General features: G+C 49.6%; 5 protein-coding genes across 5 annotated transcripts in view; 1 reads left to right on the top strand and 4 right to left on the bottom strand.

The window, feature by feature from the left end:
- The window catches only part of LOC126579012 (cytochrome c oxidase assembly protein COX15 homolog), a 1,699-nt gene extending 604 nt beyond the window's left edge, over positions 1–1,095 (bottom strand). The window contains exons 1-4 of the mRNA XM_050242213.1: positions 867–1,095; positions 657–804; positions 358–490; positions 1–285 (exon numbers count right to left, since the gene is read on the bottom strand). The exon at positions 1–285 is cut by the window's left edge and continues 604 nt beyond it. Coding sequence (XP_050098170.1) covers positions 1–285; positions 358–490; positions 657–804; positions 867–1,025 — 725 coding nt within the window. The 5' untranslated portion in view covers positions 1,026–1,095. The remainder of the gene's footprint in view (positions 286–357; positions 491–656; positions 805–866) is intronic.
- A 72-nt stretch (positions 1,096–1,167) lies between these two features.
- Positions 1,168–2,814, top strand: LOC126581153 (uncharacterized). The gene is made up of 2 exons (XM_050244631.1): positions 1,168–1,322; positions 1,388–2,814. The coding sequence occupies exons 1-2, from the start codon at positions 1,296–1,298 to the stop codon at positions 2,735–2,737; spliced, it is 1,377 nt and encodes a 458-aa protein (XP_050100588.1). The 5' UTR covers positions 1,168–1,295; the 3' UTR covers positions 2,738–2,814.
- A 1,128-nt stretch (positions 2,815–3,942) lies between these two features.
- On the bottom strand, positions 3,943–5,052 carry LOC126572893 (fatty acid hydroxylase domain-containing protein 2-like). The gene is made up of 3 exons (XM_050232600.1): positions 4,911–5,052; positions 4,166–4,802; positions 3,943–4,090 (listed from the first exon to the last, which is right to left on the bottom strand). The coding sequence occupies exons 1-3, from the start codon at positions 5,050–5,052 to the stop codon at positions 3,943–3,945; spliced, it is 927 nt and encodes a 308-aa protein (XP_050088557.1).
- Positions 5,053–5,571: 519 nt separating this feature from the next.
- On the bottom strand, positions 5,572–6,974 carry LOC126570411 (fatty acid hydroxylase domain-containing protein 2-like). Its single transcript, XM_050228151.1, has 3 exons — positions 6,833–6,974; positions 6,098–6,734; positions 5,572–5,713 (listed from the first exon to the last, which is right to left on the bottom strand). Exons 1-3 carry the CDS (start codon positions 6,972–6,974, stop codon positions 5,572–5,574), a joined length of 921 nt encoding a protein of 306 aa, XP_050084108.1.
- A 3,386-nt stretch (positions 6,975–10,360) lies between these two features.
- On the bottom strand, positions 10,361–17,354 carry LOC126570410 (fatty acid hydroxylase domain-containing protein 2-like). The gene is made up of 4 exons (XM_050228150.1): positions 17,320–17,354; positions 13,764–13,898; positions 13,018–13,654; positions 10,361–10,997 (listed from the first exon to the last, which is right to left on the bottom strand). The coding sequence occupies exons 2-4, from the start codon at positions 13,879–13,881 to the stop codon at positions 10,856–10,858; spliced, it is 897 nt and encodes a 298-aa protein (XP_050084107.1). The 5' UTR covers positions 13,882–13,898; positions 17,320–17,354; the 3' UTR covers positions 10,361–10,855.
- Positions 17,355–17,500: the final 146 nt, after the last annotated feature.

Here is a 17,500-nt window from a genome sequence, read left to right as displayed (position 1 = left end):
TGCGACGCAAGGCGGTACTGGGAAACACGTGGTACATCGCTTTCCGCCTGGAAACGATCCTCTAGACCCGATTTGACCATGTACCAGCCCATCAATCCCTGCAGACCGATCAGCGTGCCGAAGGCCAGCACACGCACCTTCATCGCGCGGTTAAAGTACCCGCGCGTCCAAAAGTAGATCGCTGGCAGTGCGTAGAAGGCCCCGATTGCTCGTCCCCACATCCGGTGACCGTACTCCATGTACCAGATTAGCTTGAACTCCTGCAGTGTGATGTCCTGGTTTTTGCTGTCGAAGAAAGGGGAACCGAATTAGAACACGCATGTTCTGGTAAGGTCAGGCAGTTGCACCGTTGCTTACAGTTTGAATTCCGGGAACTGTTGATACTTTTCGAACTCTTCCTTCCACTCACTGTCCGTGCGGGGCATCTTTTCGCCAAGCAGTTTCCAGGTTACCATCGAAAGACCCGATTCCGTTAGCCGCGTGACACCTCCTGCGCGCATCCGATCGGTGATCCGAAGAACGAGCAAACGATGAAGAAGAGTTAGTAACGGGGTGGAACCGGGATGTTTATTGTTCTCGGCCAGTTCTCTGTACAATCTCCTCCACCACGAGCTCGACGCAGTAAAGGACGAAAGCATAGCATAGGGCTACCCCACCTAGAACGACGGCCACGAACACCATGCCGCTACAACCGGCCAACCAGTATCCGACCGCCCTGCTGCCTTTCTCCGGTGTGTCCGCTTTCGTACAATACCGGCTGATGGGACTGCGTAGTGCCCTGCCGAGTGTAAGCAGCTGTCCAGTCTAGGGAACATGGGAAAGCAAGGGTTATTGGAGGGATCAGCTTTCCGGGGATTCCCACGTACCTTTTTGGTTGCATCACGGAAAGCAATCGGCGTTCGCGGTTTGACTAGAAGCGCCTGGCTGACGAAGGATCTGGCTGCACTGATGGATTTAAATGCAGAATATTTAGCCGGTGCACCACTTCGCAGCAGGCACGAGGAAATGCGTAAACAATTGAACATTTTATCTTATAAATCGTAAAATACTAAGCACGACTGAAGTTGTGAAATTCGGTGCCCAGCGAAGCGGTCCGTTTTTGTTTTGATGAGAAACGTCAAGTGAACTCACGCTGTCAATGACACATGCTGTTGGTGTGAGTGAAATCCTTCGTGGCGCCTTTGAAAAAAGGAATCCTAATCGGCCGGCGTTTTTACGATTTACCCCCGCCCTTATCAGTACAATTTTCGGCTGTAGTACGCGATCGGTTACTGTCCTAATCCACGCATCACAAAATGAGTGCCACGATGGACGGATCCACGGTAAGAAAACGAAAGAAACCAAGCCTTTCCATCAGTTGGACCGTGATTTTCCACCGTTTTCACAGAACCTTCTGTTGGAGTGCGTGCGCTACGTGGTTTCGCCGAATGCAGAGACCTTCCTCAGCTTTGTGACCAAGCACAAGACGGCCCTTATCGATGCGGTCCAGCTGCTACCCAAGGCCGAAGCGACGGAGGAAGTGGAGCTCGCGCTGACCTTTATGCAGCACTATATGCATCTGGAAGATGATGGGGTGGTCGATAAGCCGACCGCCAAGCACCGGACGCTGATCGATCGCCGGAAGTCACTGTTCGAGATTCTGCTCGATCTGCACTCGGCCATGCGTGCCACCTGCGTGGGCTTTGCGCTGTACTTTTACGGCGAAAATCCGATCACGACCAAAGCGATCGAGCTGCTGCTGCAGTTCCCGGCCTTCTCCGAGACACGGAACGAACAGCTGTCGCTAGCCGGGCCCATCCCGGCCCTCCATCAAGCCTACTGCACGATGATTGTGTTCGACTCGTGCGATCTGGAGTCGGCCAGTGATCGATTGGCCTTCGCTTGGGCAACGAACGATGCACCGTGGGCCATCCGGAACGTGCTGGTGCAGGAAACGGTAAAGGATGAGCTGTTGCAGCTCGTTCGCTTGAAACTGAAGCCGTACACCGAGGAACAGAAACAGTTCCTGAAGAAACCTCTCGAGAAGGCACTGGCTGAGGCTGAGAATCTCGGTGCGCAACTGGTACAGAGTCCCACGGATGCGAGCACGATCAAGCCGACCCTTGCATTGCTGCCGGGAGTGCAGTATTTGCTACCGGAATCGGCCAACGCACCGCAGCCGAGCCCGATCGTAACGGTTTCCGTTTTCCGTACGGCCAAGGAAGCGGTAACACTGGCCAACGCCAACAACGGAGGTTCGGTGTCGCTGTGGACCGAGGAGCTTTCGCTGACGTTCGAGGTCGCGTACGGATTGCAGTGTGGCACGGTCTGGGTCAACAGCTACGCCGAACTGAACCCCAAGTGCCCGTACACGTTCCGGAAGGAGGATTACACGTACGGATCGGACTATGCCGTTTGTGAGAAGAAAACAAAGAAGGTGTTTGCGGCTACGGCCGCTGAACCTACGAACAGCACCGATCGAAACCAGGCGGCCATCAAGAGCCTGGGAACGTACGTGACCGATACGCGTAGCTACCGTGGCAGTGGGGTGCTGGTGGAAAAGGGCATTCACTATGAGACGATCTGCAGCCCGGTGGATGTAAAGGTGTACGGCGAAGGTCACCGGCTGGCGATTGTGGGCAACTTTTGGGATACGTTCGTGTCGCTGGACGTGATCGATCGGCGCATGGTGCTGGATACCGTGCACAACCAGCGTAAAGTGATTTGCATTCCGTTTGGTGTTACCTTTGCTAACTGAGCATTCCCCGAGATGGTCATTCCACGATTTCCATTACGTTTGAAATAAAATGAAGCTATTTTTCTAAAAATGTTCAACTTTTTCCCTCCATTTCCTGGACTCTCCATCGGCGAACCATGATCGCTGGTCATTTTTCACGTTGTCGCCACTCATCTGACCATATTTTTATATCCAAAAGTCCTTCATACAGCCCACCCCAATGTAAGCGCGATCCCACACCTTCCGACTTAAAGGTGTGTTCATCGTCTCAATCATTCGAGACGCGAAGAATAGTCAACAACAAAGGCCAGGGATAGTACCATTTTCATACACGAGCCTACAGGCTTTTGTTGGTCATAATCTATGCAGCGTCAAGGCGTGCAGGCGGCTTCCAGCACCGCATTCTAATCTGTTGTCCAGCATCTAGCACGTTACGAACTTGCCGTTATGATTGATTGATTGTGTCATTTCGGACGGTGATCGAACTGCGCAGTGCACCATCTGGTTCAGGGCTGTTCAACCTGTAAATCTACCCGCCATGAACAGGGATAGAAACGGTCGAATACCTGGTTGGCAAACCGCTACCCTTTAGTTAGCTAGGAAAATAAATTTTCCCTTTAATGCTGACCTTCGCCAGCACTCCGCCCCTGCTACCACGTTCGACATTTCGAAAGGTTGTCCTTCAAGCACAAGGGCGCGAAGGGTTCACCGGGTCAGCCGAAAGAGTTGCGAAAAGGAGGTTACGAAGATGCGTGCCGACGATCACGGCGCGGATCATTAGGAGTCGGCTCCATTAGGAGCGTGGCATTGATCCGCTAACCAAAAAAAACCATAGCAAGTGGACCGTTAAAGATGACGAACGATGTTGCTTATGCAATTGCTGCACCACTGGTAGCCAACGGCACCAAAGAAGGGTACAAGCCACGATCGTGAGGACTGCGCTGATCATTCACTAGACATGCATGCGTGCTAAGGTGTTATCTATTTCCATCTTCCGCTATGCTTTGTGGTTGTTAGCAACAGCCATAGACGGATCGTCCTTCAACACCTGTTGTTAATGATTATTACCTTTCACTTACCTTTTCCAGCGGCGTGTCAATCGTATTCGCAAGCTAGCGAAAATAGTTCAAATCAATCAAAAACTCAAAATCCATTAAATGTTACATTTTACTGTTGGACTTTGTTTGAATGGTCACAGTTAACGTTCGTATAATGCTACTATACTCTTACATTTCCTTATCTGGTATTGCCTCGTGGGCCGATCTAAAGCTTAACAGTCGATAGTGCCGTTGGAATTGTTTTTTGCGCAGAAACTCTTTCGCCGTTCCGTGAACCAGATCCCACAGGCCGGAATTGCCAAAACACTGGTTGAAGCTGTCGTAAAGATAGGCAAAGAAAAGCCGTGGGATGGATGCACGATACATCGATAACAGCGCCACCAGTACTTACTTAAAGTGATGATAATCGTGAAACTCCGAGCTGGCCAAAAAAGGGAGATGATAGTCGGAGTGGTCGACGAGCGTGTCCACCATGACGTAAGTAAACCAGAGAGCGACGGTGAACACGTGGCACCGCATGAGCGCTGGTCCGATGTAAACCGGCAGCAGATCACTCAGCACAAACTCCACCGGATGGGAGTACATGGCGGACAGGGCAACAGGGGAACGCCACTCGTGGTGCTGCTTGTGAAACCGCCGGTACATGCTGCCATGGTGCAGCAGCCGGTGCGTGTAGTAGTAACCAATCTCCCAGCTCAGCACGCAGACTGCCAGATCCCGGACGATAATCCACGGTGCCGGTAGCACGCGGACAGGCGGAACTTCGGTGACGATCAGTCTGGCGGCGCGGTACATCAGGTACGCGGTCGGAATACCGAACGCGAACTGATTGCGCAGCACAACGCGGACGAGATGCGTGAAGCGATTCCACTCCAGTGGTTCGTTGGTGCCGGGCTGTATCTTGTACTTACGCAGGGCTCGCGGCCTTCCTGTCAGATCCATACCGGTGAACAGTAAGCCCACGAACCAGAACAACGAGTACGTGTAAGTGACCAGGAACCAAACGTACAGCATATCGGGATCGTCTCCTGTGGGCGATGAGGTAGGACAATCAAATGGTGCGGTTTTTGAGACGAACGATTCACTTGTACTTCCACTGAACGTCTATCGCCACTCCAGTGCCACTAACCACCTACCGATCACATCCAGCAGTTGATTCCACTTGCTTTCGATAAAGCCCATCCCGTGTACCGGGATGGTCGCTTCGAGTAGCGTGCCATTGATGAACGATGGTACGTTGGAGATGTTGGCAGCATTCGGTAGCGGCAGGTACTCCATTTCCACCGGAGCAGGGATCCCGATTCCCGATTCACAAAAAACGGTTCAGTTTCGAGCTGACTCACAACAGATTCCAGAATGAGCAAACTGGACTGCGTGGTGCATTAGACGGCATTTGGGCGGATACTGGGGATGTGCAGCACGCGTGCATGTTAGATGTAGTGGGGGATTCCATTTTTGCCAATTTACTTTGTCCATTTGGGCGAACCACGGTGGCTAGCGGTGGGGCAGTTCGCTGATCATACCGGGCACGGATTGCTGATCACCTCGACACAACAATCGACGAGGCGATTTTACGATCGGTCGGTAGCGGTTCGGTACACCCCCTCACGAGTCATAAACGGCGTGTGGCGTGCGTGTGCATTGTGTTGTGTGTTTGTGCAATGGTTTTCGGTGTTGTCATGCGTCGCCTATGTCGGCCAAAGGGCCAAATTTGAGTGATCTCTGATTAACGCGAAGCGAAAGATTTCTACGAACTAAAACGTTTGAACTAGCTATGTATATTTTAGTTGATGCTACTCATCGAACCGGCACCAGCTCGCGCGCCGACTTGAGGCTGAAGATTCGGTAATGGCGCTGGTATTGCTTCTTCTTGCGGAACTCATCATTCGTTCCGTGCAGTCGATCACAGATCCCGTAGTTGCCGTAGCACTGGTTGAAGCTGCAAATCGGACACAAGCAAATGCGGGCGGGTTAATGTTTATTAATGTAAGCCGTAATCTCGCTACAAGCAGAAGCAACGATAGGCGTAGCGGGTCGAGTTCGATATCGCGCGACGTAGGTCACTATCGTATACTCGCTGAACCGTACAACGTGCTTCTAATAAAAATCACTTAGGTTACAAACGGTGCAAGGTGTTGTGCGTCTCGAAACCGAACCGTTTTTAATGGTTTAATTGTACTGCGGATTTTACTCTCGCTACACGCTTGCGACAGGCAAATGGTGGCAAAATGGTCAAGCAATGGGGGTCGACCATATGGAGAGTTTACTTTTGGAAACTCGATTCGAAAGAGATTTATTGTGAGTGCAAGGTTAGACCACTTACTTCTGATGATGGTAGTCGTGCGATTCTGAGCTTCCCAGGAACGGCAGATGGTAACCGGAATGGTCACCGATCGTGTCCCACATGACGAACGTGAGCCACAGAACCATCGTGAAGACGTGACACTTCATGATGGCCGGACCGAGGTAAACCGGTAGCAGATCACTGACGACGAACTCGAGCGGATGGGCGTACATGGCCGACAGTGCCACGGGTGCGCGCCACTCGTGGTGCAGTTTGTGGAATCGTTGATAAAAATGGCGACTGTGGAATATCCGGTGGGTGTAGTAGAACCCAACCTCCCAGCCCAGGATACACACGACCATATCGCGCAGCAGCACATCGAGCGGTGGCACGTAGCGTACGTCGGGCACACACTCGACCATGTACTTGTTGATGTGATACACGACGTACGTAGTTGGAATGCCGAATACTAGCTGGTTGTAGAGCACCGTTCGGACGAGATGCGTGAAACGATTCCACTCCAGTGGTTCATTGGTACCGGGTTGTGTTTTGTACTTGCGCATAAATCGGGGCCAATTCGTTAGGTCCATTAGGACAAACAGACCACCGACGATCCAGAACAGACCGTAGGAGTAAATCGTCAGGTACCAAACGTACAGCATATCCGGATCATCGCCTAAACGAAACGTAGAGACAGGTCACTAGTTAGTCTATCACTTGCGCTCATCATCACGCTACAGGGAAAGGAGAAGAACAGATTCGCAGCCAGCATACCGATGACATCCAGCAACGCATTCCAGTAAGGTTCTACGAGGCCACGCGAAAGATTCTGCTGATGTTCGATAAACTGTGCGACACTTTCCTGTGTGCCTATCGTTAGATTAACGGACGATTCACCAAAACCTGTGAAATTCATCTTCACCGATGTGTGCTTTAGCCAAAGGGCAACGATCACTAAACAATACAACACTGTCCACTGTTGTGCTCACGACGCTACTCTTTTCCACAATCCACAGTCCCACCATTAAAGCTAATCCGATCAGATGCAGTCAACGGTTTGAATGGCTTTGACGCGAGCCATTGAGGTAATGCATGCACGCACGTACGCACGCATGTACAAACTCACGCAGGCCCCGGCTGCTAGTTGTGACTTCGGAGGTGTCTTTCGTGAGACTCAGGTCTACACTGTCCTGTTATTTGAGTTTTGAGAAATACCTAGCTACCCAAAAAGAGCGGTAAGAGGTTGAAAAAAAAACAACGAAACGAAAACCACTCCTCCTCAGATCTATCTCGTGAAAACACGGCAAGGTGAGGTAGTGCTTTCCAACGGCCGACCATTCCGGTGCACGACCCTTTGCTGCTTACATTAAAATGTTTCAGCGGCGTAGCAATTAGGCGCATTACGGCGAAACGGCCTTGGGTCTTCGGCACGATCACGGTGCGCCAGCCAGCAACACTGGCCGATGGTGGGGCAAACAACGGGAGAATGTTGACCGTTCTCTGTTTGCCGTTAGAGGTGCGAAGAATGTGAGGATTTGGTAAAAGTGATGTCAGTGTAGGACAACCAGTTGTCTGTGTTGTCTATTCTTGCCAATTTGCTTCCAGTGTGGTGTTACCGAGGATTTCGGAAACGTGTAACTTCGTTTGAAGTGCTTACCGGATCCATCAAAGATTCATCAGAGATTTTGAGGAGTAAACACGTATTCACATACGCAAGAGTGTGGAATAATAGCGACCACGTGCGAAGAGTATCATATATGCGGCTCGCTATGTCGATCGCAAGGTATGTTTCTGGTTGTGATTGAGAATTTATAAAACGAGAATATGTTGGTAGAACATAATGTCGGTGTGATTTGGAAAGAGAATACTTTGATCCCTACTATTTGCGAGGTAGAGAGTAATATCACTCAACGTACGCTTCTTGATTTGTCTTTTTCTCAGGTTGGATCTTCACTATTATTATACAACATAAAAAAGAATCGGGCATAACATACGGCTCGTCCCTCCTGATATATGTTAAAAAAAAAAATCGAGTAAAGTTAAACGAAAATTGCAATATACGAGGCACACGAAAAATACGAAACACTCGTGAGCGAAGTAATTAAGACATTAGTGAATAATTATGGCCAGGTACATAACAGATTTTTTCATGCCTACCATAGCAATGATTAAACCGAAAAAAGCAATCCTTAAGGAATCGGACAGGATATCATGAGATCGCTGTCCTCGTGATCACTTCTATCAGTTTGCATGCTACCCGGTGCTTGTTGCACGATATTTGCACGCTAGTCTGCACGATAGTTGCACGCTAGTCTGCACGATAGCGCCGCACTCGACGGAGATCACCTGCGTTCGCGATCGGCGCTGGGTGTGTGCCTTTATATACTAACAGCGTGTAACTTTATATAATGCAGTGTGTGCTGTTTTTTACATCAATTGATTTCCACTTCTATGTCATATATGGAGATCTGCATTCTATTTACGATTAATTTCATGTCCTGCTGGATCCAGAGATCAATCGACCTGGATTGGATCATAATCCTAGTTTGTGCATGTGTTTGTGTGGACTATAAAAATGTTTCTCCTTCTTGGTTTGTTTTTTTTTTTGCCAAAAAGAATAAATTTCAAACTACACTTTACACTTGATCGAATGACCTGAGCGTGTGTAATGCTTCAGAGCGAGTGTGCTTAAGGTGATTTAGAGGACAATCAGATTACCTTTTTTGTTGCTGTTTTAAAAAGTGCTTGCAGGACGCTTCTTAAAAAAAGTGCATAAAATGTTTTTTTTTTGCATTTTTAATTGCTTTTTTCGAACCGATAAACCGTTCAAGAATGTTTATATTTCACAAAGAGACACATGTGTCACAAAGAGACAGGCCAGTCCTGCAGGACTGGAGATTCGCGGGAACAGGGCATCGTCGCGGGGTGATTTTTTTTTAAATTTCTTCCTCATAACAATTATTCGAAACTTTTAAAACAATATTCTGAAATTTGTTAAAGTAAATATAATTAACGAGTACAAACCATTCAGGCTAGAGGTTGTACGAAGTTTTTGATAATGCCCCAAAAAACGTGTGGCTGTTGAATACTTCGAACGTGAACCATTTTTACCGGATGCATAATTATCGCATAAATAAGTTCTTCGAGCAGTATATACAAAAAAATAAAGTTCCAACAAACAACTTCCCTGCATGCATATACGCATCTTTCCAGTTCTTTTATGCAACGTTCGACGGTCATCGGAGGAGTATTGATCTTATCTTTCATTCGTTCTTTCATTAAGTTTTTCGGATTTCTTACTGTTTGTAGCAAGGTATTCGATTCCTTATTATTTCAATTCTGCTGCATTCTGGATCGATCCGCTCAAAAAAAAAAAAAAGAAAAATCCTATCTGTTTCTCCTTTGGAATAGCTGCTCTCTAGACATGGAAACAGTTTCAAAATATGTAAAGATTCGTTGCAGTCAAGCTGGAGTTCTGTTTCTCTATTCTTTTTTGTTCGCTTCATATTACCATAATCGTCCTTGACACTTTACGCAACAGCGCAACGTGACCTCGCGATCGATTTCTAATGTACCCTTTGTGCTTTCTACTGCTTTGAGCGGCTTCCAGGAAGAGGAAAAAAATGATAGCCTGCAGCATACACAAAAACCCTCATTATTGAAATTGACTCTATTGGCCCAGTTGCCGTACGTGATGTGTCTATTGCAAACGCAATTTGTAACCGAGAACGTTCTAGAAAGGATCCCACACACATTAGAAAAAAAATCGGCCACAAATGCATGGTTCGCTGCTTGACCATACACGGCAGTGGTAAAAAAAGAACTCCTCAAAACTCTCAAGTCATTGTCCTTTAATAACAGGCACCAACGCGAGATCCGCGATCTCATCCGCTCGACCTGCCCTACTTGCCGGTGCCCGAAACGACAGCATCCAGGTTGTTGTTCCGTTGGAAGTTGTTTACGATGGTCTCTCTCGCTTGCCTTGCCTCTGTGCGACGTGCTCGAGGCTCTTAGCTAAACAACCTTAATCGTAGCTTGATTTTCTTTCACGCGTGACGAAAACGGCCACCGGTGGGGAGAACGTTGAACCGATTGTAAGGGGTACCGCGGACAGTGCTAATCGTAAAACACAACGAACATTAATCGAAATTTAGCGCAGGTGGTTACATGTTTATGATTAGCCGCGAGCAATATGGCGGGGCTTCCTGCCCGTTCGCGACACCTCAGCATTCGTGGCACGCGACCAGCATAGCGCCCTTCGGCAGGCGACAATAACGGTGATTGAGATGACTGAACTTTTTTCCGTTCCGTTAGTATTTCGAATACTTATGTTTATTAAAAAAAAATATTAAAGACCGCTCGTAGAGCTTCAACTAACATTAAAAGGGTTTGCGTTTGGCCAATGTCAGTCACCTCGCCCTTTCGTTAGGCAATCGTCATATCTTCTCGTCGAACATTCTCGATCATTGACCGTGAAAGTGGCCGTGTGTATGTCGCATTTCCGGGCCATAGTTCGTTGGGTTTGGTGTGCGCGTTGCTCGGTCCATCCGCACTGCCATCTGCTGGCCCCGGAAGCCAAGGGTGCAGGGAGCCGTGATGACCCTTGGCTCCACCGTGATTGACCAATGACCGCCGAGGGCTGACGAGGTGATACGCATCGGTTACTCTATTTACAAGTACGATCGGGCGCGATCGTGAAGGCTTCTCTAGAAGAAAGCATCCTGCCGCACCGTAGCCTACTTTGCTACCGTGCAGGCGAGCTGCTGCTGCTGGTACTACTGCGACTACAACGACTGCTCAGTGCTCTGGGACGAGCTCACGCGCTGACTTGAGGCCAAAGATGCGATGGTGCCGTTGGTATTGCTTCTTCTTGCGGAACTCGCTATCCGTACCGTGGAGTCCGTCGCACCAACCGAACAGACCATAACACTGGTTGAATCTGGCCAGCAGGAACGACAAGAGAAAAAAGAAACAGAAAAGAAAACGGATTAAAAAAAAGTGTCTCTCATTCCACGGGCAAAAGGTTTCTCACGCGAGCGACCGACGTAAGGGGTGCGTTCCATCTAAAGAGGATTTCTAATTTATTGGTTCGCGATAAGTGACATGTCGGCTCTACCGGTGAATGGACCCAGTTGGTTAGGACACCGGACGACATGATCGATATATTAATTGGAGCAAAGGAAGCGGAAATAACTTGAAATTGTTCTTCCGACTGACGGCTCCAATTGTTACCAGGTCTAGGTGCGATAGATGACGATCTGTACGACAGCGATAACATACTCGGTCCATGTTATGAATCGGGTGTGTCCACTTAAACACGTGGCGTGTTTGATATAGTTTTAAGTTTGAGCAGAATCCTAACCTTCGTGGTGATCAGCGTTGCGAATCACAGTTTCACCATTTCCGACCAAACAGCGTGAGAGGCGTTAGCGAGTGTGTCTGTTTGGGAGAAGCACCATCAAGGCCCGCGTGATCTACGTCGTCATATCGTAACGTAATCATCGGTGGAACTGCTTTGACGCCATCGACCGTGCAAGTCGTTTGGGGCGCTGGTATTCGAAGGGCTTAGACGCAGGGGCTTTAGGACTGGTTTTTTCTCTGTTTTGTCTGTTGCTATGCGCTGGGCCGCCTAAAGTTAGGATTACGCAATGCGCGTTAGACGCTACTAGTGGGAGCTGCGGCCTAGTGACCTTAGATCGGTCAGTTCATTCATTCGGATTCGGAGAGAATTCGGTGGTGATCGTGGGTTCGCGTGTGCTCGGTAGCCTACGACACCAAGTGGCCACCGTTGCTGCTGGGCCTGTGAGCGCGTGAGTTAAGTGTCAAGATCAAAGTAGAAAGTTCCCTCTGTAGCCGTCCTTGTTCGTTCGGTCCATTTTGCGTTCGTTTTGGGAAGGGAACGGGGAATCGGACACACACTACTTGCCACCAGAGTGGCTTTCAACAAAATTCAAACCAAAACATTAGCCAACACGGCGCACAAATAGAAAGGTTTTGTGAATGTTGGAACTCCTCTTCTGGGCTGAATGTTTTTAAGGATGGTTCGATCGATCCTCCGATTACCTTTCTAATCGTTGGACTAACTGAACCGTGACTACGTGAGCGCACCGAGCGCATCCAACTCCAATGGTTGCGCCGTCAGCGAGACCTTTTCAACGATCAACCGTGCACGCAGTTTGGACGCATGGATCGGAGCACGCGACAACGGGATAAGCTCCACCGGAAACTGGATCTACGCGAAATTGAAAGATCGCTCTGTTCCACTCACGGATGGCGAGGTCAAGATCGTAGTTCAAACGAGGAAAACCTGACCCGAAGGCGCGGATCCGAGCCACGGGGTTTTTTTTTCTGTTTCCGCACACGACCATGTGATTGGTGTCGTTGATGTTCGGCGAATTTAGCATTTTATAACCTTTGCCAACTTTTGCCCGCCGTCCGATATGCAAATTCGATGATCGGTATCGTGATCGTGCGATTTCGCCCAATAATGCGGAAGAACTTTTGCCACTCGGCTGATCCTGGGAGCAACTTTTGGTGAGCCGGTTTACCGTAGAACACGTGAGCGGTGCCGGTGCGATTGGCAGGGAATGCTCCGGCGGAGGGGCTCAATGGATACTCTGGGCATAATCGCATTTATAAATCTCACTACTACCACGTCGGTGTCACTGATTGTCTACGGTCACTAGTGTTGTTACAGAAACATTTTGGAATTGCACTCATAAGGGTTCATTGTTATCGAGTCTTCCACGATACCGGTTGCAGCCAGCCTGGTTGCACTTTTACGTAATAAACAAGGACCCGATCCCCGAGCAAGGACAGGTCTCGATCAAGTCCTGAATCTTCAGCGCGAGTAACCGCACATTCACTAGAGTGAATGGCACGACATCCAGATTGGGGCGGATGAAGGAAGAAACTCCCACTCTTCTAGGCGCTAGGCCCAGCTCTACCACGTGACTTACTTGAGATGATGGTAGTCGTGCATCTCGGAGCTACCGAGCACCGGCAGATGGTAGCCCGAGTGATCGACCAGCGTGTCCATCATGACGAACGTGAACCAGATGAGGATCGTAAAGACGTGACTGGTCATGAGGGCGGGCCCGACGTACACTGGCAGCAGATCGCTGATAATGAACTCGAACGGATGCGCGTACATGGCGGACCAGGCGACCGGGGCCGTCCACTGGTGGTGCTGCTTGTGGACACGCTTGTAGAAGAAGCTCGAGTGCAGCAATCGGTGGCTGTAGTAGAACGTGATCTCCCAGGCCACGATACACACCAGCACATCCCGTACGATCACGTACGGTGAAGGGAGGATGCGTGGATCTGGCAGCACATCGGTGATCAGCTTACGCCCATGGTACGACAGGAACGAGGTGGGCAACCCGAAACAGATCTGATTATAGGCGACAGTTTTCACCAGATCCTTAAGCCGCGACCACTCGAGGGGTTCGTTTGCGCCCGGTTGGTTCTTGAATTTGCGCAAAAAGGCCGGCTTGTTCAGGACATCCATCAGCACGAACAGACCACCGACCACCCAGTAGAACCCGTACGTGTACGCGGTCAGAAACCACATGTACAGCGTATCGGGATCGTCACCTGCGACGCGATATCCAGGATTGTGGCGAGGAGGAGAAGGAGGAGGAGAAAAAAAGGGACACTTGGGATTAGCCAGCGATAAGTCACCCAGGCACTAGGTGCACCGTACCGATGATATCCAGGAAGGCGTTCCACTTTCGCTCGACGAAAGAGAAGCTCGGTGCACCGATTTCGTCCGTCGCCAGCAGCAGCGTGGCGTTCGACGACAACTCCAGCAGCGTTTCCATCTTCGTTTGCGTGACTTCTATCACGGATCAGCGAGGAAACGTCGCGCGGTTGCGTTGCACAGTATTCACACACAGAGACAGAGAGAGAACAAGAGCAAGTGGTCCTTTCCAAATGTAGGATCAGGATCGGAAAGGAATCCGATCGTTCGCTACGACTTTGATCAAGAGTGCGCTGTTGTTGGCGTGCGCCGCTCAACTAAAGCTACTCGGCTGCCAGCCCGATCATCGAAGCCTTCAGCAGCACCAGCAGCCGCAGCAGCAACGTGCAGCGCAGCTCGGCCAAGCGTCAATTTGTCAGAGTAACATCGGCCCCCGAATGGAGGGGCGCGTAGCGATGCCTCCGGTTTTTTGGGGTGCCTGTGATTTTCGGCAATCGATCGTGATCGTTGCCAGGTTTGAGAGGAGTGGGATAGATCGTTAGTTTTTGTACACTCTTCGGGTCCCTGCCCCGGCCGCCGGGACGATTGAATTCGATTTACACTGCGCGGTAACATGAATCGGCCGGCAGCGGCGGTACCTCTTCTGTCTTGTCTGTCTTGTATGCTGATGTTTCTATCGCAATCGTAAATGGCCAACAGAATTGATTTGTATGGCAGCTGGTCATGGCTACCTGGTCACAACAATTTAAATTGCTTTTGTTTTTTTTTTGATATTTGTTTTGTTCTGTTGTTGTTTAAGGAAGGAGTCTTGGAAAGGATTTACGGGGCTTTCTTTTTACTATTACGCTAAGAGATAGTCCTTAGCTTCAGTGTGAAGGTTGCTGTTTGGACAATCGGAAGCAAACTACCATGCTGTCAACACGACATGCTGGCGATGCTGTCGAAGTGAACGCGAGGCTAAATACCAAGTTTAGCTGGAGCTGATAGCAAGGAAAGTGGATATCGCATAACTCCGTTTAAAAACCGGAGGAGGAGGCAACGCGGAGCCTAACACCACAATCATCGAATTAATCTCCATCGTTCCAACATCGCACCAGTGACACAACCAGTCCTCACCGTTGTCCGCCAAACGGATGCGATGATTTGCGACGCGAAAGCCTTACCGGATGACCGCCGCAAATGTCGTACGAGTCAAAGATAATTGATGTGCTGGTCAGGGTGAAGCGGCAAAAGTGATCGATTCGTATTCTGCGACGTTCTCCGCATGGACGATGCCGATTTGTCCTTGCGTTTTGCTGGCCGCTGACCACCCACCCAGCCCGGTCACAGGCCACAGGGAAACGGGACAGGGAAACGACTAAACGACATATTTGGACATAAAACGCCTGTTCCGAGCCATTGTTATCGATTGATTCTACCAACTGGCTAAACGTGGAACCGTACCAGCTCCTCCGCGAGCATGTTTGGAATGCGATTAGTAACCGTGAGTTAAACCCCGTTCCCCTCCTGCATGGTGGTGCGTGGTGGGCTACGCGTGCTAAGTGATAGCGGAATGATTTGCGCCTTTTTTTGCAACGACCATTGTGACACCGGCGGTGGTACGCTGTGGCCTTGACGGATGAAAAGGATAGTATGTTAGAGGCATTCCCAGGGTGCCCAAGGGCGCGGTTCACACAGAGTTCATTACATAGGCGTTTAATCTAGTTAGCAGTAGCTGGCGATTATGATTCATCCATTCATCTCGCTGCCTTGAAGACACGGCCTTATAATATTCAACGCGTTGGGTGGTGGTACAATTTTTGGCGAAAAATGGGAGCGTGTGTCTTTGAACCACCGTTGCCTAAGCGCTCCACCGGCCGGCAGCCGACCTTGCCGGTTGCGCGAAGTATTGTTTTAGCGAACCGTTTCGCTCATTTCTTTGCTAGTTTTTATTTCTTCTTTTGTCTCTTTCTTTTACTGCCTTTCTGTCTTTGTTTCACTCTCACATGGTTTTTGTAAAACGGAAGAAAAAAAAAAACTCTAAATCAACCCGTTCGCTGGCCACCGGAAATTTGACTGACCCCAGCAGACCGGCAGCCGGGCCGTGTGTCTCCCCGGTTACCACTCCCAAAAGTAACTTTCAGATCGCCGTTGGCCAGTGATTTTCAAGGATAGAGTTGCAAACTAGATTGCCAAATCGTTCGGTCCACCAAGAGCAGATCTATCAAAAGGAACCTTCCACTGCGATCGCAGCATTTGGAGTAACCGTTCGGTCGTATTTTGGCTCATAAAATCAACATGAATTCGTTAAAACATCGACGATACCAACGCACATTAACGCGGTCCGTTGCCAGCTCGGGATCGGTGCTAATGGGCGCGGATCTCATGGATTTTTTCGAATAAATATAACCTTTCCCGTTGGGTGACATTCTTGGGGGGCTTTTGGTGGCGTTGGTGGCAGAATCGGAAATCGCGGAAGTGTTACGGCATGGCTATTAGCACCGTCCGACATCGGAAGATGATTGGGGAACATCTTTCAATTTCGTTTGGTAAAACCCGTTTTGACGACCCTTACAAGGCGTGCAAGCTAATAATAACGCAAACAGACAACCCTACTCCGGGCAGATGCAAAGGTGTTGTTTGACCATCGCGCCCAGGGCCAGCATAGCGACTAGACGGAGGACGACTTGGACTAGAAGCAACACGAGAAAGAGAGAACCATCTAGTCCACTCGTTGTTGTCAACAAAAGACGCTGTAGGGCAGTGGCTCGGTGGTGGTGGCGGTGGCGCTTACTAATTCGCCTTCATAATTTTATCACCCTGAACAGCCCTGGAACTGGTCGATCAGTTGAAGACGAAGTGATGTTGAGGTGAAAAATGGCTCACTCCGGGCACACGAAGAGAACTGCAGGCGCATGATTTATGCAATAGCGGCGCGCCGCTACACCGACAAAATCGCAAACCATGACCGTGATTGGTGTTAGAGATAACGCCATCAATCTCCGGATCGGTCGGATGGTCCGCCATCAATCCGAATCACGATGCTGAAGCTTTGCACTGAATTTTTCGGTATCGAGCATGCGAATTCGGCTGTGTGACAACTCAATCGTCGATCGTCGATTAGTGCCAAGGATCGCGATTCGCTATTAAGAAGAGAGTGAATGCGCTGTGGCATCATGTTGCACCAATATTTCATCCATAATCGATCTACGATCGATCGAGCAACCGAGGAGGAGCTTGTGGACATTCTCGGATGGATCTTCACGAGTTCCGAAACGAAAAGTATTGCATCATCGGAGGCAGAATTGACACCACTGCCGTCCGGTGACCGCGTAGGTGCACATTCACAGTATAATAGGCAAAAGAGTTTCACCGTTTGTTGCATTCGACGACAGGACGCTAGCGATCGCGCAGGCTAGCTGCTGGTGCTGCGTAGTTAATGGACGCGTGCACTCGACCACTGACCGCACCGGACGCTTCTCAGTTGCACCGGCACACAAACAAACACACACACTGCCACGCAGGCACACTGTACTATCTCAGGAGGATAATAAAACCATAAATCAACATAATTGCTCACTTTCTTACGTCGGAAGGTGTCACGCGCGCGCGCGCGCCCAATGATGTCAGCGGGCTTTTTGGAGTGATGCGCAGTGCCCGCAGTGGTGCGAATTGCGAAGGGAGATGCACCAAACGAAAAAAAAAAAATGCAAAAGGGCCAGGGCGGAAAGAGCCTTTGGGCGCTGAAGGGTCGAAGTAGT

This window comes from Anopheles aquasalis, chromosome 2 (genome assembly GCF_943734665.1).
Source record: "Anopheles aquasalis chromosome 2, idAnoAquaMG_Q_19, whole genome shotgun sequence".
NCBI classification, from domain to species: Eukaryota; Metazoa; Arthropoda; class Insecta; order Diptera; family Culicidae; genus Anopheles; species Anopheles aquasalis.
The sequence above is the reverse complement of the archived record's forward strand: the minus strand, read 5'-3'. Positions and strand labels throughout refer to the sequence as shown.